Below are 22804 nucleotides of genomic sequence, written 5' to 3'. Positions count from 1 at the left end.
TCGCTTCCGCTGAGGTCCTTTACTAAATCCTGGGATGGTAACTCGGGGCTGGCTAACTGTCCAGCATGCAACTATAAACTGGAAAGTGACCTTCACGTGGTCTTGTTTTGCAGAGCCTACAGTAAGATCAGGAGCTACTGGCTGGTCCCCTATTTAAGGAATCTGGGTTTTCAAACTTATGCCCCAGCCTACAGAGTGCTTAAAACGGACACAACAGCTCCAAAAGTGTTTGTTATGGCGAAATTTTTGGCGGCAATGTGGAGAGTACGCACAAGAATCATAAAGGATTCTAATGAGCCACGTTTTACTAACTCTTAATTTTAACCTAATATGTACTTACTTGTTTAGACTGTAATTACGAACTTTTAAACTTTCAAACACGGAATCCCTTTTATAAATTTTATGATGTGATTTTGTGTATATCTTTTATGATCTGCAACGATCGAAATAAAGATTATTTGGATATTGAATAGAATTTCCATCCAATATAGTTTCCAAACAATTATCTATACCATCTATTTTTTCAAGCTGGTGTTCTGCTCCCTTCCTTTTATGCCTGCCCTTGTGTCACTGCTTTACCTTCATTATCTGCCTGTGTGAAGACTGCACCTATACCTCTACCACTAGCATTAGTAGTGACAATGCTGCTAAGATTAGTGTCAAATACTTGCAAGGGTGGCGCCTCGCAAATTTCCTGTTTTAGGTTATTGAAACTCTTGTTGCAATCTTGAGACCTTTCAAATTTGTTCCTAGACTTTAACAGTTGTCTTACGCTAAAAGTCTTGGCGGAGAAGTTCCTCACGAACTTCGAATAAAATTCCACTAGTCCCTGAAATGCTCTTAGTTCATCTTTATTCTTAGGAACTGGTGCCTCTCTGATTGCCCTGAGTAGCTCTTTCTTTGGTTTTATTCCTTCTTGTGTTATTTCGTGCCCCAGGTACGTTACTTTTTTTTCTGAAAACTTGCACTTTCCTTGTTCTGCAGTCATACCACACCTTTCCAGTATATTTAATACACGTACCAATTTCTGATCGTTGTCCTCCTGGTCTTTGTCCATTACAAGAATGTCGTCTTGAAATATGAGCACTTTTTTCATTCCTTTAAAAAGTTCATTCATGAGCCTCTGGAATAGTGCTGCTGCCGAAGCTAATCCAAAAGGAACACTCTTGAATCTGTAACACCCAAATGGTGAAATGAAGGAGGTAAGATGCCTACTTTCAGGGTGCAGAGGGACTGATGGTACGCCGCAGCCAGATCTATTGTTGAGAAAACCTTCATGCCTTTAGTGAGAGAAAGCATTTCATTTATTTTTGGCAGTAGGTACTGGTCCACCAGGATACTTTTATTGAGGTCGCGCAAGTCAATGAACAACCTCAGTTTGCCAGTGAGCTTACAGGCAACGACCAAGGGTGCAACCCACTGCAATGATTCTGTTGGTTCTATTATGCCTGCCTCTTGTAAATTATCAATTTGCATCTTCACTTCATCCCTTAGAGAGAATGTAATGTGTCTCACCTTGTGAATGCTTGGGATAGCGTTTTCCTTTAGTTTTATTTTATGTTGAAATCCTTTCAACTTTCCATTAGTGCCGCTGAACACCTTCGGAAACTTTGCCGGAATGTTTGAGTCACATACTTTGTCCATTTGTAAGACCATTACGGGTTCTGAGCTGTTAGGATTTTGCGTGCTCCCCATTTTTCCTTGGACTGCTGCTTTTCTACATCAAAGATGGCACCTTGGTGCGTGCTTACGCAATCACGTTGCTTTTCCTTCTGCGCACTTGAATTCTGTGGTGCTATCAACTCCTCCACACGCGTCAATTCAACACTCGGGTACGGCGTTGATTTTGGTTTAATTCACTCGTGCCTTTCATTTCCTTTTTTTGTTTAAATCTTCGCTTGCACACGCCGTACTTTTCCCTTACACACTTTTCTTTACTTTCTAAGGTATTTTTGTGGTAATTCTTACCGCTGGCTTCTTTCGAACGTTGCAAGCAGGTCATATAAGTCCCTTGTTAATTTCAAATCTTTTCAGGTTATTTCTCACGTGTCACTTCAACACTCTTGCACAGAGGTGATATAGGCTTTACTTTCTCCCGTACTTCATTTCCACATTACCTCTGTTTCTTTAAATCTTCACCTGCACACGCTGTACTTTTTTCCCATGTGAGGTTCCTTTTCTTTTGAAATGTCTTTTTGCTTTACTCCTCACCGGTGGCCTCTATCGAACATTGCAAGAAGGCATTTAAGTCCGTTGATAATTTAAATTCTCTTCAGGTTGATATCTTCCAAGCGTTTACTCACTGTTTTTTTCCTTACAATTTATTCCGTGGGTTCCGTGGTGTGTTGTTCCGTTCTCCTTCGTCGCCATCGATGTTAAGAATCATGTGATGCTATTACAGTAGTTGTACAAGTTTTAATTGTAATTTCAGTAATACAACACACCAGCCAGAAGATAGGTTACTTACTCGCTGCAAGCTGAATCAATAATGTCAAACTGTCAACTGTCAAAGTGAACTGTCAGCTGGCATTCTAGAATGCCAGCTGATGTCATGCTAACCAGCGCGAGGGCAGGGATGCGCGTGACAGGGACAGGTGCCTAAAGGGGACAATAGGAGGCAAAGGTAATTGTCCAACACAACATGTACCCAGACCCGACCTCAAGCCACACCGAGGGGTTAAGGATGTTATTTCTTTAGACCAAAGTTTAAATCGCATAAACATGACTCTGCTTAAGATCTTCCCATTGGTATCTAGTAAAACAAGCACTTGAAATGCAATACGACTCACTCTTTTACTGCTAGCCTTCCTTTACCTAAGTAAGGACTACAAGTACAAAGGGCATGTTTATGCCATGTTCCCCTCTTATCAGGCATGCCTACAGAATCGTGGACAGTATATGTTTGCTTGGTTTGCTTACAGAATCGTGGGCAGTATATGTGTGCTTGGTTTGCCTACAGAATCGTGGGCAGTATATGTGTGCTTGGTTTGCCTACAGAATCGTGGGCAGTATATGTGTGCTTGGTTTGCCTACAGAATAGTGGGCAGTATATGTCTGCTTGGTTTGCCTACAGAATCGTGGGCAGTATATGTGTGCTTGGTTTCGTACAATGGTACTTTTTCTGTCACATCAGCAGATTCCAGACCATGCTGCTGTAATGTAATATGTCGGAAATCACCTGATGAAACCATGGTTTATATGCCATACTGTATGCGTCTGGAGCAGGCGAGGGAGAGGAGGCGCTGCTACACAAAGCTCCAAGGAAGATGTACAGCCTTCCACCGGGGCAACTTTCTTCCCACATGAAACTCTGTTTATCGCTCTGGTGAGAGGCCCCCTCCTCCTTCCCTTTAAACTTTGTTTTTGACTTTGCTGCCTCCCGTTCTGCGAACAGCTGCCTTGGCGCCTGTGGTCTTTCTTCCCTGAACTCTGGTCTCCAGATCGAACTCCTCTGCCCCAGCTCCTCATGGACGATGAGGCTGTGACTTGGCTGCGGACTGCCTTCCCCCCCCCCCCCCCCCCCCCCCTGACTTGCTGGCTATGGCAGCCCTCTTCCTGGACTTTCGACTTGGACCTTTGCGCTCCCCGCCATTTTCTTTTTATGACTTGCTTCTTCTTCGACCTCTCTCCTCTGCCATTTTAGCATTCTCTGACCTCCCCCCTCTGTCCTTGCGACCTTTCTATTGTCTCTCCTGTTGCCTCTGAGACACTCCTCGCTGTCTTACTCGTTAGTATCTGCTTCCCGCTCTTGTATATCTCACTTTCCTGCCCTTCTCTGTCGCTCCCTTGGTGCTGTGACTGCATCCCTCCTCCGACCCCACTTAATGGAACTCTGCTTTTCTGTATATAGAGATAACTCTAATCACTAGTATATGCAGTAGACCTTTGTACTCTCTACCATTCCTATGTCACTCTTAGAGTATATCCATCCGTATCCCTTCCCTATGTATATAGAGATAACTCTAATCACTAGTATATGCAGTAGACCTTTGTACTCTCTACCATTCCTATGTGACTCTTAGAGTATATCCATCCGTATCCCTTCCCTATGTATATAGAGATAACTCCAATCACTAGTATATGCAGTAGACCTTTGTACTCTCTACCATTCCTATGTGACTCTTAGAGTATATCCATCCGTATCCCTTCCCTATGTATATAGAGATAACTCTAATCACTAGTATATGCAGTAGACCTTTGTACTCTCTACCATTCCTATGTGACTATTATAGTATATCCATTCATATCCCTTCCCTATGTATATAGAGATAACTCTAATCACTAGTATATGCAGTAGACCTTTGTACTCTCTACCATTCCTATGTGACTATTAGAGTATATCCATTCGTAGCCCTTCCCTATGTATATAGAGATAACTCTAATCACCAGTCTCTTCTTTGTGTGACTTTACATCTTGTACATTTACAATTTTTTCTGTTTGTATCTTTTATGTAACACATGTAATCCTTAGTCCTTATGTTTTGCAGCTGGTTCTTATGTAAAGCGATTTAACGGAGGAATGTATAAGCCGGTGCTACGAGGGGAAAAAATAGTTAATTTCAACGTAAGTAAGTTGCAAAGTAAAATATACTGTTTGACACTCTTTAAGATTGTGTAACACACAACACTGCCCTTGTGTACTTCTTTAATGCATGTACTGTTTACCATTGACTGCAGACCCGGCAGCATAACTCTGCACTTGCAGGCAGTCACTCACTGAAGTGAAAGTGAGCTGCGCGCACCCAAGAGGCATACAATATGGCCAGTCCCCATACAGTATCATAATCAGCGGTTTTGTTATATAACCACTGAGTGATTGGCCTGCAGATGCTAATTGAACCTGCCCCTCTATATCATTCACAGCAACAGCCTGTGTTTTAGTGTCTTTAACCATTTCGCTCTTGACTGCCATTTAACCACATCTTTTTTCAACTCATCACAACCTTGAGTGGGGTCATTGAGGCTTGCTGATCCTACCCTACCCTCTGACAACTTGGCATGCATTTTGCATTGCCATCCTTACTGATTGCAAAACAGTTTTAGGCAGCAAAGGGCTAAAACCCAAAGTGCCCAAGCTGCAGTCAGTTACTAAGGCTGTCCATGTCATCTCGGGAGAGTGGCTCTACGCAGCCCTGACTGATAAGACACAAGCCCTGAAAAGCCTGCAACTTCTGGCACATGCGCAGTGGCAAGGACTGGTTAATTCGTTCTTGAGCAGGCGCGCAACACCCATTGGCCTTAAAGGGCTTCGTGTGTGGCAGCTCGGGAAGAGACACTTCCCCGGCCCGCTCACAGCCGCACCCAAGCACTTCACAGGTCTATAAAAGACCTTGTGCATGTTAATGGGGCTTTGTTGTTGTTTCACCCCTTCTAAGAGCCCCTGCAGCTCGACTCTGCCGATTGCCTAAAGATTCAGCACCCCGGAAATTTTTTCTTAGCCCTCCCCGAAATTTGACTTTAGTTGCGCCTCTGTTCTTGGGTAAGTAGATAATAAATAGTCGGGGTACCACGTGAGTGGATGGCGTCCCCCCACTTATTTTACCGGGAGATCGATAACTATAAACTGCAACTGAGTGCAAGCCACCTTTTGTGACGTCACTTCCTGTTGTGACGTCAGTGTCCCCCCACTTCTTTTTTTAGGACTTGTGCCCTGTTAATAATCCAAGATTCTTGATTCCGAGCACCGAGGCAGACAACAATTTTTAGTTAAAAAGAAAGTGATTATAAAGTATATCGCAAATCGGTTTTGACGTCAGTAGAAGCGGGCGAGTGCCTTACTTTTATTAACATGGCGCTCACTTCACGGATTAAATAAACATTAAATGCAGCGGCTGGAAAGCATTGCAGGATGTATCTGAAAAAAAAACACATGCAGGAGAAAATAAAACAAGCAGTGTACCTATTTTAGAAGCTGGGGAGAAGTGTGGTGCCATTGGTGCACCACACTACAAAGAAGACAATGCACCATTTACCACCTTAAACTGTTTGTGAGTTGCATGGAGAAGGCACAGCCCCGAAGCCGAACAGCAGTTTTGAGAACGGAGGAAGAGGGTGAGTGCCTTACTTTTAGTAACATGGAGCTCACTTCATTCTGCGCAGCTGACAGAAAATGCCCGGCTGTACTGATATCAATCAATCAGGGGTTTGTTAAAGCGCGACTACTCACCCGTAAGGGTCTCAAGGCGCTAGGGGTGGGGGGGGGGTGCAGGTTCCATTCCATCAAGGAGAGGGTCTGTCGAAAAGCCAGGTTTTGAGGTTTCTTGCGAAGATGGGGAGCGATGTTGTCTGTCTGAGGTGGAGCGGAAGGGCGTTCCATGCTTTGGGCCGCGAGGAAGGAGAAGGAGCGGCCTCCCGATCTGGTCTTTCTGGTGCGGGGGACCACGGCGTAGGAGAGCTGGGCTGATCGTAGGGTCCTTTGGGGTGCGTGGAATTTGAGTCGGCTGTTCAGATATGCTGGTCTGGTGCCGTGGAGGGCCTTGTGTGCGTGGGTGAGCATCTTAAAGGTGATTCTCGCCTCGACGGGGAGCCAGTGGAGTGTGCGCAGGTGCTGGGAGATGTGGCAGTGTTTTGGCAGGATGAGGACCAGTCTTGCGGCGGCGTTCTGGATGTTCTGTAACTTGCGGATGAGGTTTTTGTTTATTCCGGTGTACAGTGCGTTGCCATAGTCGAGTCTGCTGGTGACCAGGGCGTGAGTGACTGTCTTTCGGTGTTCGAGGTGGATCCATTTGAAGGTCTTACGAAGGAGGCGGAGGGTGTGGAAGCAGGAAGATGAGACAGAGTTGATCTGGCGGTCCATTTTGAGCTCGGAGTCCAGGATGATTCCCAGGTTGTGTGCGTGGTCTGTGGGGGTTGGCGGGTTTCCGAGGGCGGTGGGCCACCAGGTGTCGCTCCAGGCGTCGGGGTTTGGGCCCATGATGAGTACTTCTGTTTTGTTGGTGTTTAGTTGTAGGCAGCTGTTTTTCATCCATTTGGCGACGGCTTCCATGCCTGCTCGAAAGTTGCGTCTGGCAGTGTTGGGCTCGTTGGATAGGGAGAGGATGAGGTGGGTGTCGTCTGCGTATGACACGATGTTGAGTCCGTAGGTTCTAATGATGGGGGCAAGTGGAGCCATGTAGACGTTGAAGAGCGTCGGGCTGAGGGAGGAGCCCTGGGGGACTCCGCAGGTGGTAGGTGTGGGGTCCGAGAGGAAAGGGGGGAGTCTGACCCGCTGCGTCCTGCCAGAGAGGAAGGAGCAGATCCAGTCGAGGGCCTTGTCCTGGATTCCTGCGTCATAGAGTCTGCGTATTAGGGTGCGGTGGGAGACTGTGTTGAACGCCGCTGATAGGTCGAGGAGGATGAGGGCTACTGTTTCTCCTTTGTCCAGTAGGGTGCAGATGTCGTCTGTTGCGGCGAGGAGGGCGGTTTCCGTACTGTGTTTTTTTCTGAAGCCGGATTGGGAGGAGTCGAGGATGTTGTGTTCTTCAATGAATGTGGCGAGTTGGCTGTTGATGACTTTCTCGATGACTTTCGCTGGGAACGAGAGCAGGGAGATGGGTCTGTAGTTTTTGAGGTCGGTGGGGTCCGCTGAGGGTTTCTTTAGGAGGGGGTTCACCTCGGCGTGTTTCCAGTCGTCGGGGAACGAGGCGGTCGCCAGGGAGCGGTTGATGGTGTGGCGGAGCATGGGTGCGATGGTGTCGGCAGCTCTGTTGAAGATGTGGTGGGGGCAGGGGTCCGTGGGGGCCCCTGAGTAGATTGACTTCATTGTCTTCAGTGTGTCTTTGGTGGTGAGGGCTGTCCAGTCATTAATCGCTGGTTTCTGGGTGTCGGGGGTGGTTGGTGAGGGTTCAGTGTGTTGGTTGTCTTCGTCGAAGTTGTCGTAGATGCTCTTGATTTTGTGGTGGAAAAAGGTGCTGAGTTTGTCGCAGAGGTCTTGTGAGGGAGGGATGTCGGTAGACTCGCTGGTGGGTTGGGCGAACTCCTTGATGATGCTGAAGAGTTCCTTGCTGTTGTGTGCGTGGGTGGAGATTCTGTCTTCAATCGCTTTTTTCCTCGTTTCTCTGATGAGTTGATGGTGGGCGTTGGTGGCGGCTCTGAAGTTGTTGTGGGCTTCTGTGGATTTGGTGTTTCTCCAGGCCTTTTCGAGGTGGCGGCATGTGCGCCTGGATTCTCGAAGTTCGGTGGTAAACCATCTGGCTTTCTTGGCACGGGTATTGTTGTTTTTCTTGAGGGGGGCTATGGTGTTGGTGCTGTCCGAGATCCATCTATGCAGGGTTCGGGCTGCGGTGTTGGGGTTGTCGTTTTCCGCGATGGTTGGGGTGGAGTTGTTCAGTGAGGAGGTGAGCTGGTCGTCGGTGATTTTGGTCCAGTTTCTTTGTGGAAGCAGGTGCTGGTGTCTGTGGATGGTGGGTGTTCTGAAGGTGAAGTGGACGCAACGATGGTCGGTCCATGGGAGTTCGGTGGTGTGGCTGAAGGTGATGGAGTTTCCTGTAGTGAAGAGGGGGTCGAGGGTGTGTCCTGCTGAGTGCGTGCGCTCAGTCACGATCTGGCGGAGTCCAATGTTGTGGAGGTTGTCCAGGAGGCATGTGGTGTTGGGGTCCAGTTGATTGTCGAGGTGGAAGTTGAGGTCTCCTAGCAGGGTGTAGTTGGTGGATGCGATGGCCTTCGGGGAGATAATGTCCGTGATGGAGTTGGCGAAGGGTCCGCGGGGTCCAGGGGGTCGGTAGATGAGGGTTCCTCGGAGGGCGGCGGTGGGGCTGGCCAGTATCTTGAAGTGAAGGTGTTCCATCAGTTCTGTGGACTCGTCAGGGAGTGTGCTCAGGCGGAGGCTGGATTTGTGGATGATGGCGATTCCTCCTCCTGGGTGGGTGGGGCGGTATTTCCTGGAGATCTTGTATCCTTGGGGGATGGCGATGGCCATGTCCGTTCCCGAGGTGGTGTTGGTCCAGGTTTCGGTGAAGAATGCTATGTCCGGGGTGGTGCTGTCGAGGAGGTCCCAAATTTCTGTGGCGTGTTTGTGGAGGGATCGGACGTTGAGGAGGATGCATTGCAGGGTCTTCGGATCGGTTGTGTTATTGTGGGCGGGTTGTGCTGGATCCGTGTTCTTGGCAGTGCTGCAGGTGTGCCGGCAGCGGTGACAGCTGAAGGGTCCATGGGTGTCGGCTGGTGATGCTAGCTTGCAGTTGTTGTTGCAGCCTGGGTTGAGTGCGTGGAGTGCTGCTGGGTCGTAGCGTTGGCGGGGTGGAGGTCCAGGGTTCCTGGTGCTGGTCGCGGACGGGTCGCAGACGGGCGCAGACGTGCTTGCCTTTGACGCGCCTTCGGTGCACCAGCGGCGCGCCATTAAGTAGGGGTTGGGGAGGGCTGGACAGCTGGGAGGCGGGAGCGGGGAGGGGAGCTGGATTGGGCCAGTCGCGCTGGAGGGGGCGGGGGGACGCGGGGGTGGCAGCGGCGGGGAAAGGTAAAGGGAGGAAAGAAGGGATAAAGAAAAAAGGGAAAATAAGCAGAAATAAGGCACAAAAGAACAGAGATGCAGAAAAGAGCAGAAAGGTGAAAGATAGAAAGGGTAGAAAAACGAGTGAAAACGAGTGAAGGAGCAGAGGGAGAGAAAGGGAAAATGGGCAGAAATAAGGCACAAAAGAGCAGAGATGCAGATAGGTGCAGAAAGGTGAAAGATAGAAAGGGTAGAAAAACGAGTGAAGGAGCAGAGTGAGAGAAAGGAGACAGAGGTCCACTGGACCACCATGGATGAGGCGTAGGGAAACCTGCGGGTGGACAGCAAATCACCCCCCTTTCAGCAAGCAGTAATGGGCAGACAGGGCAGGGGGAAAGGGAGGGGGGTGAAGAAGAAGTACCTGAATCATAGCGAATGGTGATTAATCAAGGGGAATTAATGTGTAGTTGAGCTGTTCTGCACTGCACGAAAACAGAGGTGATGCTCAGGAGCCAATTAGAAGGCAGTAAAGAAGAGCAACGGTGGAATCAGCCTATGAGAAGCAGCAGGGTTGGACTTCACTCTTTTTACTTAATACTACAAGTCTTGCAGACAGCGCATATGCGCTGCCAGGCTTGACCTAAAAATGGGTCAATAAGACGTTAGTACATTAGGGTCACCCTTTTAAAAATTGGGACAATAATTGAGAGTGACCATGAACTGGGTAACCTATTGCGCAAAAAGATATTAAACACATTAGTTAGCAAAGAACCCCAAATCTCTGGTTTCCATTTAATCAAATCGTTAGGCATATCATTTGCTTATGGTGCCCTACCCCCAGAGTTTTGCTTGATAGCCAAAATAACTTCCTGTAAGTAAGTAAGTGACAAACATGCAGGACCCCTCCAGCCTAGTCAATAATAGCTTGCTTAAACACCCATCCACCTCTGTCTGATAGAGGGACTGAAAGTGGAAAATCCTCTCACTAAATGTAATGCTGCAGTCAGTGATTAAATTGTAAAATAATTAGTGACAGGGCCCTTGTCCGGAGGACAATACATCTTGCACCATCTGTTGCCTCTGCCGGTGCTGCCAATGCCAGTGCCAACATAACAATTAGCCATCACATTCTTACAAATGTGACCATTCATACTCTTCCAGGCCCCCAAAACTATAGGAATGGCTTGAGAGGCAGGTATTAGTCATTGCAACTGTAAAGTGAATGAATAAACAGATGATATGCTCATACCTAAATTTGGCAGACAGGACCACAATGTGTCAGACTGTCAAAAGCTCCGGTGCTGGCAATTAAGTGCTGGTGCCAAGCACCGGAAACCACTGGCTCAAATTAAGCATTGGCTACTGTGCAATGTGTTTAATGGTGCAGTGGTCTGTCGTAATCTGTTAAACGTATTCCAGAAGATTATAACCGTTGTGTCCTCCACCATTTCCCAATCTGACATGAGCAGTTCATTCCTTCTTTTATTGAGCATGCTTATATAATATTTACGTGCCATGATAACCTCTGTATAGCCGTCAGGACCCTCCTAAGATTTCGGTTAGCTACGGAGCATTCAGTATTATACCACCTAGGCTACTCAGGTGCAATCTAAGTAGGTTTCATTAAAATACCATGTCTGAGGTTCTCAAAGTGGACTAGAATACATTTCCCCTCTATAGCCTCTGACAGACATAGAAGAAAAGTCTCCAGGTGTTAAGGAAAGCAAGAAAGGGCTCTGGTACCAGCAAGAGCCAACATAGCCTTTGAACATCATAAGAGGAAGATGGAGGGGGGAGCTGTCTTGCAAGGGGAGCCTCTTTTAGTATTGCCAAAAGCCCTACTACCACCAAAGCATTATGGTTGCCCCAGTTAGTTTCAAGCGTGTATCCCTCAATATAATTAGACGAAAGATTTTGAGTATGGAATATGTAATCTATCATAGATGGTCAGCCTCTTCCTCTAAAAGTAGGTACGGGGGCCCCCCATTATCAAAAAGTTGGATAACATTTAAGAGATCAACCGCCGCTATATAAGAACTTAGGGGCAAATTTACAAGCCCCCTGTGCCACGTGGTGCAGGGGGCTCCTCCATGTTTACAAGGACAGGAAAAGCCCCCCTGCGTGACTTTTCCTCTCCTTGTAAATACGGCCCCTTCACATGCAGCACTTTGCATTGAAGGGGCGTTCCATTGGTGTTGCTGTGAGTGTTCCCACGCAACACCCATGGAACAAGACACATCTCCAGATTTACGAGATATCGTAAATCTGGAGATGCGTCTGAATGCTACGCCCCCCTAGAGGTGACGTAAGAAGGCGCAACAAGGAGACATGTTTTCATTTTCCTCTTTTTTTCCTCTTTCAATGCGTGCTGCATTCTACAGCACGCATTGAAAGAGGAAAAAGCCTTTAGTGATTGTTTTTGTGCAGGAAGGTGCCCCTTCCTGCACAAAAACAATCTCTTCATGGCGCAGGCATCCTTGCACCATGGTGCAAGGGTACCTGTGCAGGCGCTTGGCAGCTGTTTGTGTGCCAGTGCAGGGGAGAGCACAGGAATGAGACATATTCTTGTAAATATGTTGCAATCCTTTGCTCTGACAGTGCCCCAGAGTGGCGCAGCCAAAGGGCTTGCGATGCCACGCTGCGGCACTTTCTTGTAGATCTGCCCCCTTGTTTGATATCCCTAGTATCCGAATCCTCAAGATGAGTGATTGCGGTCACACCCCCCAAGCTCTTAGTTTTTAACCTTAAATTGGAATTAAAATGACAAAAGATAATGCAATTTGGTTCAGCCTTCCCAAAATGGTGTGGTGTCTTTAATTCCTTTAGAAAGGAAAATCTAATTGACAAAATGACTACAGACTAATAGAAAATTCATTATTAAAAAGTTTATCAAGTAAAAATAAAAAGAACTATTAGAATCCTTGATTAACACTGCCTATAAAGCAGAACAATGAGTATCCAATTCGACCACCGAAATATAAAGTGATAAATGTATCCATATTGGCTAACTGCCCTTTCCATAGCAACGGGGAGAAGTGATGGCAGCCACTGAAATACATGCAAAACCCTCACATGATAAGGGGTGAATAGCCCAGGTCTCCTGAAGATGGTTACTATCATAACAGTTGATGACTGCATCCAGCCAGGGTTACTAATCTTAGAGCTTATACCTAGAATGTTCAAGCTAATCACTGGGAAGGAAAACACAATGACACAAGAGCGTCTTGCCAGGCAAGGTTTGTTCATCGCTGGGGATGGAGAAAGAATGACTTGCTTATCAGGGTCCTACAAACTAGGAGTAAGAAGTCAACCTACTTGACTGCAACACATAACGGTTGCTTAATGAAACACCCTTAAATAAACCTATTGTGTCATTGTGCAGGAAAGTAGGATCTGTTTTTATGGTTACCCCAACTTTGTGCCTGGTGCTATGCTGTTTCTGATGAGTCTGAATGGGATCCTGCTAATCAGGACCCCAGCCTTTGTGCTTTTCTCCCTTAAATTGACTATGGTGAGTACTTAATTACTTCCCAGATTGGCTACTGGTGTACCATTATAGGTTCCTAGTATATGGTGCTGAGGTACCCAGGGCATAGGTACACCCAGGGTCTCCCATGGGCTGCAGCATGTATTATGCCACCCATGAGAGACCATTCAAATTGTGACTATGGCCTGCCATTTCAGCCTGCGTAAGCTGGTGCTAGCACCACTTACAACAGATATAGGTTTCCCTATATTTGAGGTCACTGCACTTAAAACCTATAAGTCACCCCTAAGGCAGGCCTTTCGATCCTGAAGGCATGGTGTTTGGTTCTGGGTGTGAGGGTGCCCCTGCATGAGCAGAACACCCCTACAACCTTTGGAATCCATTCTCCCGGGTTGTAAGTGCATCATCCATTATGATATATAGAGTGGCCATGCGTCATTATGCGATGACCATCTCTAAGCTGGTTGTAACGAACCCTGTCATGTTTGGTATCAAACATGTAGGAATCATTCTCCCACATCATAAATGGTGTGGGAGGTATGATTCCATGCACTGTAAAGCTACTCCATGAGGCCCTCAGTGCTCCCGGTACCACACTTCTAGACCAGGACAACACAACATGGCTGTCACACCTCCTTGTTGACCACCTCCCAGACAGGGTATAGTGTATTGGGAGTGGGTCGGGGCGCTTGCTAGTGCCACTCAGTTTGCTTGAGGGGATATTTGGCGCACTCCTTGAATAGTTCATTTTAACCCCTTGGCCGCGGGGGTAATACCCCCACTGTGCTGGGGGCGCGCACAGTGCACCGGTGCTCGTGATGAGCTCAGCTCGTCATGAGACACGGTGGCCGTGTGGTCCTGACGAGCTGAGCTCGTCACGGCCACACCCGTTTCTTTGGAACGCTCAGCACAGCGGGGGAATTAGCCCCGTGTGCGAGCATTGGAGCCGTTATGAGGAGCTCAGCTCGTCATGAACACACGGCAACCGTGGCTCATGACGAGCTGAGCTCGTCATGAGCATGGGAGGGGTTAAACCATCTCAGGGAGCCGATGGCTCTTGCTCTTGCGCAAAACTGGACAAAGGACATGGGAGTTGGGGACTCTTTTCCTGCATATGAGACATTGGCTGGGGGTCCCGTGGCTGCTCTCCTCCGCCACCGGTTTTGTTGAAACGGCCGCTGAGTGGGGATTGCGGGCTGCGAGGCTGAACTACACTTCCCAGCACCCCTTGCGGGACCTGGGACGCCGCCTGCCTTGAGTCACTTCCGTGCCTGGAGGCGCATAAAGACAAGCTGCCCCTTCGGTGGAGCGGGGCTCTTTTCCTGCATATGAGACATTGGCTGGGGGTCCCGTGGCTGCTCTCCTCCACCGCCGGTTTTGTTGAAACGGCCGCTGAGTGGGGATTGCGGGCTGCGAGGCCGAACTACACTTCCCAGCAGTCCCTTGCGGGACCCGGGACGCCGCCTGCCTCGAGTCACTTCCGCGCCTGGAGGCGCATAAAGACAAGCTGCCCCTTCGGTGGAGCGGGGCTCTTTTCCTGCATATGAGACATTGGCTGGGGGTCCCGTGGCTGCTCTCCTCCGCCGCCGGTTTTGTTGAAACGGCCGCTGAGTGGGGATTGCGGGCTGCGAGGCCGAACTACACTTCCCAGTACCCCTTGCGGGACCCGGGACGCCGCCTGCTTCGAGTCATTTCCGCGCCTGGAGGCGCATAAAGACAAGCTGCCCCTCCCGCGTCGCGGGAGCGCGCGCGGTGCGCCCGGACGAAGCCCGGACAAAGGGCGGACAGTCTGTGACAGTCCGGGACAGGCAGGGGCGGGGCTGGGCCACCCCCCTAAGTTGAGGCTCCAGAAGCCTAGTTGGAAAAGGTACTGTAACAAGTGGGACGTTTTGAAGCGGGCACAGATAACATTGCCTTAGACTAGACGTTGTATCAAGACTGATGGGGAAAAGGAAAGCTATCGAAGGGGGCCCTGACCATAACAATGGGAAAAAAGGAAAGAAGGCTAAAAAGTCACGCAATGGAGGCACCCAATTGTGTACTCTCTAGTATTGAATTACTTGTAGAAGAATGTGAAGAGATTTTATCAGGGGCACCGTCTGTATAAAACGAGAGCCCCATTGTCCCCTTGCAAGAAAGCGCAGTACAGAAGCGGGGTAGAGTAGTAATCCCGGAAATCTTTCAAAAGAAAGCTCAACATGTGGCTGTTATTCATGTAGCACCTAAAACGCCCCATGTATCTATCCATGTATAGAACCTCTAGGTGGCTGTATTACGAACAAGGGGAGTGTTAACGTGGCCGAAATACCAGAGGTGGAGGATGGAGAAAAACAGAAAGTGGGAGGCGGCGTAGGGATAGCTTGCACCAATAGGTATGCGGTTCTTGAGGGTGAAGCGAGGGAGTTAGGTGAAGTCATATCACAAAGTTTAAGAGATAATGAGCCTGATTATGAAAGTCAATCAAATTGTCGAAATTGCCAGAATTTTAAAGACATTTTTTTAAAGAAAATTAGTGGTTTGGAAGAGGAAATGGTGCAGATAAGGAAATTATTGAAGGATTTAGTCAAGAAGAGTGGTAAACAGGTTTTAGATCCTCCCCAATTAGTGGTACAGTCCTCACTGACAAGTGGCCATAATAACCAAGCAGCACTAATAGATGGCAGCAAAACCACACCGACAACAGCTCAAGGCCCATCAAATGTTTCACAAAGAGGTTTGGGCCTTAATACAGTAAGACCATCAGATACAGGTGCAACACAACCTAATGGTCCTAGAGTGGGAGAGAGACGGATAGACAAAATAATGATGCCACCTCAGAGAGGGGGAGGGCCAGTAGGGCGGGCCTGCGATAGCCCCAGTTCCTATGCAGGCGTAGTCAAACAGTCAGTACCGCTGGGTAAAATCCAACGGGGGAGGGAAAATAAAGCACCAAATGTGAGTGTCACTACTCTTAATACCCAACCTAATCAAAATAGACCTGCAAACTCCATTGTTTATTTGACCGGGGTCCCTGAGTTGAGTAGTAGTGTGTATGAGAGTAGGTATTCAACGTGTAATAAAGCAATTCATTGGTTACGCCACGAAAGAGGTTGCAGATCGATAATTAGGGAAGATCTGTTGAAAGTGCAAAGATTGTCTATGACCAATTCTACTACAGACTGTATCGAATTACATCTAAGGGATAAATCTCTAGCGGAGAATTTGATCACCCTGGAGTATAGATCATCCCCACCCGCACATTCAAATATTCAGATCAGGCAGTCGCCCTGGTGGTCAAGAATTAACGGCCCAAGTACGTCAGATCTAAATATGGTGGATTGACTAGGGGAAGGCAACCAGACACAGGAGTTGCCGTCTACAGTTTTAGCCTCAAGCCCAAACCATTCCACTAAGTATAATGTAAGTCTTACCGGGAGGGAGGTGGCAATCCCTACCAGTAACATGCAAACTGGGGCGATTAAAGTTTCAACTAGCTATTCGCATGACATCCAAACCATAGTAGACAAGGGCCATCTCCTTTACCCCAGGCCTAAAGGAATAGCTCCATCTTTTAATACTATCAATCTTCTCTCTTGGAACATAGCAGGGCTACAAAAAAAACTAGCCATTCCAGAATGGAATGATTTCATTGATAAATTTAATATCTGCATGTTCCAAGAGACATGGAGCATGACCCCACTCTACAAAAATGGTTATGCCACTTATTTCATTCCAGCAACTATGGTGGGGAGAGGACGCCCTTCTGGCGGTCTTCATGAATGGATAAGTGTATCCATGAACTGGACTGTCACCATCCATAATTTACCATCAAATGATATATTATATCTATCCCTTAAGGGTCCGAGTGGTGGCAAGACCTTGGAATTGTTCTGCGTATATGCCAGGGGCACCACAGGTGGTAAATCCTCACCGATAATATCATTACTGGATGCTACGCTAGCTGATATCCCCCCACAGTCTAGAGTAATTGTGGGGGGTGATTTTAACTGTACATTTGAGCCCCTACCCGGTGAAGAGTCATTTGGCTTTACGGAAGAGGATTGGAGGCAGTCCAGTCCACCCTTAACTTTGGAACCTATTAAGAAATGGTCGGCTGGAGTAATTCAAATGAACGCTCTAACATTGGAACACAATTTACGGGCTCTTAATGGGAGGACTCCTTCGGATTCCAATGGGACCATGACCTATAATAGAATAGGTAGTCAATCTCGTATCGATTATATCTTATTAGATACCCAATCATGGAACAATCTAGTGGACATGGAGGTCATACAATCCCAGGACAGTGACCACAATCCACTCGGTATGAAGATAAACTGGGGGTCTGTCTGAGATTGAAAGAAGGGCTGTCCCCATGTTGATCACCAAGGAAGTAGTCCCCACAAATTGTAATCGACAGCTGAAATGGAGCAGGGTAAGATGCGACGAGGGAAAACTAGCCAGTGTTAAAGAGCTTGTCATGCAGAAACGGCCGACCTTACATTATGTAGGCTATTGAAACCTAAAGATGCAGATTTTAATTTACCAGACTCTTATAAGACTTTAATTGACAAAATTGGCATAATATTTATTGCAGGGGTTAGTAGGGGATCGATTAAAGCCAAACAAAACCCCTTGAATGGTAGCCCTTGGTACACTGCTGAATGTAGGGTTAAAAGAAAAGCAATAACAACAGCCATAAAAAACAATGATATCGTAGCAGTAAGACTAGCCAGAAAAGATTACTCCCGAATTAATAAAGTAGCAAAGAGGGATTGGGAGGAGGACCATTGGCAGCAACTAAAGGTTGCAGCCAATGCAAAAGATTCAACCTTATTCTGGAACCTGGTTAAGAAATTAGATAGAAAAGGGTCAGAGCCAATATCCAACCATATCACTGAATCACAGTGGCATTCACATTTCTTAAAATTATACTGTGGAGAAGCGGATCCGGGACCCACAATGAGGATAGACAATTAACTGAATATGGAGACTCCCAATCAGCTGGAATTCTTTACAGCTCGGGAAGTGCAGGACGCAATCGTAAGTATAACTCCGGGTAAGGCTGCAGGGCCAGACGGGCTGCCAGGCGATTTTCTTCTGCACGACCCAAAGCTATGGTCCGATTTCATAGTCCTTATAATGAATTCAATTCTACTTGGACACCCCGTCCCTGAATCTTGGAAGGGGGCAGAGGTTGTAACCATTTACAAGAAAGGACATAGGGAGGACCCTGCCAACTACAGACCTATTAGTCTGATTGATACAATTCAGAAGGTAGTTGGCAGGGTCGTCGTTACTAGAATAGGGACCTGGTTAGAAGATAACAACATCTTGACACACTATCAGGCGGGATTCAGGCGGAATGTTGGCACGATGGACCAGGTTTTCAGGTTTCGCGCGGTGTACTGGAAAACTGTGTCCATCGAGAGGGGTCGTTTATACTTAGCCTTCATTGACCTCAAAACCGCATTCGATGTAATCCCCCGCGAAATGTTGTGGACAGTCTTGCTGGACATGGGGTTACCGAGTTACTTATTGCACTTGGTTGTTAGGCTCCACGAGGGAAATTATGCCAGAGTCCGGTGGGGGAGCCAAGGCCAATTAACAGAGAGGGTGCCAGTTAGCAGAGGGGTCCGCCAGGGGTGTGTTATGGCCCTGACATTGTTCTGCCTCTTTATAAATGGGGTGGTAGACTATTTGAGGGAGGACACTGCAGATGCCCCACTCCTGGCCGGGGAAAAAACACCAACCCTACTCTTTGCAGACGACACCCTCCTGATGTCTAAAACCCCATCTGGTTTACAGAAGCTGCTTGACCGCTTTAGTCTGTTTTGCGAAGAGCGAGGGCTAACAGTGAACACAACAAAAACTAAGCTGATGGTCTTATCTACCAAAAAAAAGCCAGGAAAGTTCATCTTACCTTAGATGGGTCCGTGCTAGAGGTGGTGGAAGAGTTTGACTATCTGGGGGTCAGGCTATGTAACAACATGCAATGGGACTCCCACTTAGCGAAGATGCTCTTAAACCTGAAAAGGGTCTCAGGAGTTATCCTGAGAGACCAGCGAGCGACCACTAGTAGGCCAATAGCATCGGCCCTTGTGGTCTATGAGGGGAAGGCACTGGCCTCGGCGGTTTATGGCTCTGAATTGTGGGGGGATGAAAATACGAGAGATCTGGTTACCGCTGAGAATACGTTTGTGAGAGACTTAGTGTCACTCCCCCTCTCAACCCCTCTGAAACCACTGTATAATGATATGGGTAAACGCTCAATCGCAGATATAGTACGCCTTCGCCCACTGCTATTTTGGGTGCGCCTGAGAAGGACCCCAGATTTAGCAAGATATGCTAGGGTGTTTGATGAGCTGATTAAGCTGAATGTGGCAAACAAGATAAAATGGCTTAATTCTTTGAAATAGTTAGTTGTGAAGTTAGGAATGGTAGAATTTTGGAATTCTCAGACGCCACCTCACAAACAAATTGTCAAGAAAATTTATTGGGAGTGGGTTGAGTCTGAGGAATCAAAAAGTACAAAGTGGGGCCAACTAACTGATCAATTCCTTGAACATAAGCCATTGAGGAAGTTGGAGCCTTTTTTGGATTATATCCAAATCCCGAGAGATAGATCCCTCTTCCTGAAGATGAGGTACGGTATACTCCCCCTCAAAAAGTTCACAGAGGGGTGGAAAGGAGTGAGGGACCATGATCTTACTTGCCCAGGGTGTCCATGCAAGAGGGAAACTCTGACCCATTTTTTGTTTGCCTGTCAAGCTTATAAACTCCCTAGAGCAAGATGGTTAAAACCTGTGTGTAGGGAGATGGGAGTCAGAGATTTCAGGATAGCTTTGCGTATTATTCTATCGGACACTACATCGTTGTTTATTGTTTGCGGGATTGCAAAGTTTGTGGCTAGTGCCTGGCTCACACGGACCAGGCTGATAAGTAACTTTAATAATTAGATCCCCGCACCTATATAGATGAATTTTAGATTGATTGCACCTTGTCTTAACCACCATTTTTTTATTGTACATACATTTTAGCCTTTTTTAAATGATGGCAGAAGTAATACTTTTTTACATTGGTTTTATGTATATAAATGTTTGTACTTTTATGATATGTAATATATCGAATAAAGTATTACTACTACTACATGAGAGTATCCTCCCCACTGTCCAACCCCTCCCCTGGGAGGGAACCCTGAGTCGCCCCAACGCTTTCCTTAGGGTATTTAAGGGCTTACCTGTAGGTGGGTCCCTAGACTCATTGTGGGACAAGATTCATATCGAGACACCACTCCTTTTACGACTGTCTGGGCACTATGGACTTCGTTTGACCTTGCTCTGGGCTCCGAGACTGCAACTGGGAAGATTTCTGCTGCTCCTGGTCTCGTCGTTCTGCAAGTCTACTGCAACGTCTGTGCCCGTGCTCGATACAGGAACCTTCCGAGGCCTGTGGACATCCAAGACACCTGAAAAAATCTTCCTTGAAGTGAAGGAGTCACTTGCCTGCATCTGCAGCACAGCAATGAAGCTGACTGGTCTGCTGATCCTGAGCTCCCACAGACTCCGAAAGTCTCAGCAACACAAGTGGTGGTTCTTCACATCCCTTGAGGCTTGCTATGTCCTCTCACCAAGTTTGAGGCCAGTGTCCGTCGGAGCCGCAAGAACCAAACCCCTGTGCACCTCGTCAACTTGTCATTGCAAGGGTTTGTTGGCTTCCTTCCTCCAAGATCTTAGGGTTCCAAGTAGCCCCAATCTCAATCATCTCCTGTGACCAAGATTTTTGTCCTCGCCACTTCACTTGCACCGGGGGCCAGCATCTTTGGTGAGCTGCTCATGGTCCTCTTGTGATCTTGTGACTCCAGTGCCTCCGGCCTGTGGATCCTCTTGATGGTCTTCTTTGAATGCAGTAGACTCATCTGGTTGCTTGGGGCCTGCTCTAACTCCCCTGCTTGTGGTGTGTCACCCGGACCTTGCGAGTGCCGACACTGCACCTTTCTCGCTTGCCACATTGGTTGCAGTTGCCAAGGCTTGTTGGTGCTCCAGGCGGACAGCGACCCCTCAACTCTCTGCATCCGATGATGTGGGACAGCTCATGAAGAGTTCTTAGTCTTCCACCGTGTCGCCTGATCCGCACAGCTGCAACTCCAAGGTCACCGTCAGCTCTCTTGCAACACCTGACATCGTTGGGCATTCTTCCGTGACTCCTGGTCACTCCTGAGTGGCATAGACTCTGTCCTCTCTGCTTGCAGGTACTTCTCATCTTGAATCCACCTTTGGGTTCCACCGGACACTTTCACCTTCTCCAACAGAAGCATCTTCCTGAAGTCCTTCATTGAGTTTGACAGCGGTCTCTGACACCACATCTCCCCTATGCACCCCGCTACCCTGGTGTAGGTATCCTGGTTTCTAGGGTATCCACGGGTGGGGTGGCTCTCCAACCTTCTGCCTTCCACTTTGCTTCTTCAGGGTCCACTGGGAAGGGTCCTTCTTCTTAAAAATTGCAACTGCAACTTATCCATTGACTTCTACGTCTTCTGGGTGTAGTCTTGACTTGAGTTGTGGTTTGCATACCACTATTTCATAAATACACTGTGTGGTTCTTTTTCACTTAATCTATACCAATAAAAATATGCTCTGGTAAAACAACCTGCTTTACTAAGCCTGAAGGCTGCTTTCCACAGCTCCCCCTTAAGGGGTTTCTAAGGTTGTCTAAGGCCACTAACATCACCATAAGGGTTGTCTGGATCAGTGCAGGGTGCCCATGCATAAGTGTGCACCATATACTAAGCCAGGTTCTCACACATTGTATTAAATATATACAATTATTTACTATTTACTGAAAAAACGTATGTTAAAATAATGTTGAAAATATGTATATAAAACAATTTAAGAAATGATTAAAAAAATTAAACATTGGAAATAAATGTGGAAAATGTACAACATACAATACTATTTAAGTATAATCTACATTTGTATTTATTAATAAAAATCATTAAATGTTTTATTTATTTAACTATACATAAAAGTTCTTTTTAAGTTGAAACCTATATGTTTAAAAATGTAAAAATATACATTAAGGGCCTTATTACGTGTTTGGCAGGCCTCTTGTAGCACAGCCACCATTGCACTGCTAGGTGGAGTGCCAAGCCCATGGTGCACCGCTCACCGGATTCCGAGTTGAATCCAGGGTGGGCGGTGCTTCGGTGGTCTCATGGCAGCGGCTGTGCTAGACTCTTAAGAGACCCTTAACTGTAGACCGCCGCTGTGACAGTGACTGCAGCACCCTTCTGCACGGTGTTCCATGACCAATGTAGTGCATGCCATGCCGTGCAAAAATTAGGGTGGAATTGCAGGTGGACACAACATGCGCCTCCTGCATACACCTTTAGGCCTAGAATCAGAAGGGCGCATGCTAGGGCCCCCTTACCTGCATCTCTGCCATGAAACAAGCGGTGAATATTCGAGTCGGAGTATATTCAAAGGTGCCATATCGGCACCAGCAGCATGATCCTGCCGCTTCACAAACTGCAACCGCCTTGGGATCCTGAATCCCAGTGGAGGTGCCGGTCCTGTGGCAGTCCGACCACCACACTCCGAATATGGTGGTCGGACCACCACAGCAAGTAAAGTGGTCCTAGGACTACCGTTCTTGTAATAATCCCCTAAATAAAGTTTAAAAACATAAACAAAATGAGAAAAATGTGTTACATATATTTTTAACATAAAGAAATGTAATTAATTATATTATTGCTATTTACTATTCCGACTCCAATCTAAACAACTTTGGGAATGGTGTTGGTCACTACCGGGGTGCCATTTACTATTCCTACTGCAATGTAAACCAATTTGGGGGAGGTGTTGGGCACTAGAAGGGTGTCATTTAGTATTCCCACTGAAATCTATACCAATTTGGAGAAGGTGTTGTACATT

The 22804-nt window shown here is 47.3% G+C and overlaps 1 protein-coding gene across 1 annotated transcript in view; it reads left to right on the top strand.

The window, feature by feature from the left end:
- The first annotated feature begins 1531 nt into the window (after positions 1 to 1531).
- The window catches only part of LOC144825245 (uncharacterized), a 123056-nt gene continuing 101783 nt past the window's right edge, over positions 1532 to 22804 (top strand). Inside the window, exons 1-2 of the mRNA XM_078684083.1 lie at positions 1532 to 1832; positions 4488 to 4564. Of these exons, the coding sequence (XP_078540209.1) occupies positions 1619 to 1832; positions 4488 to 4564 (291 nt within the window). The 5' untranslated portion in view covers positions 1532 to 1618. The remainder of the gene's footprint in view (positions 1833 to 4487; positions 4565 to 22804) is intronic.

Source organism: Lissotriton helveticus, chromosome 3_1, assembly GCF_964261635.1.
Source record: "Lissotriton helveticus chromosome 3_1, aLisHel1.1, whole genome shotgun sequence".
NCBI classification, from domain to species: Eukaryota; Metazoa; Chordata; class Amphibia; order Caudata; family Salamandridae; genus Lissotriton; species Lissotriton helveticus.
This window is presented reverse-complemented; position numbering and strand designations above follow the sequence as displayed.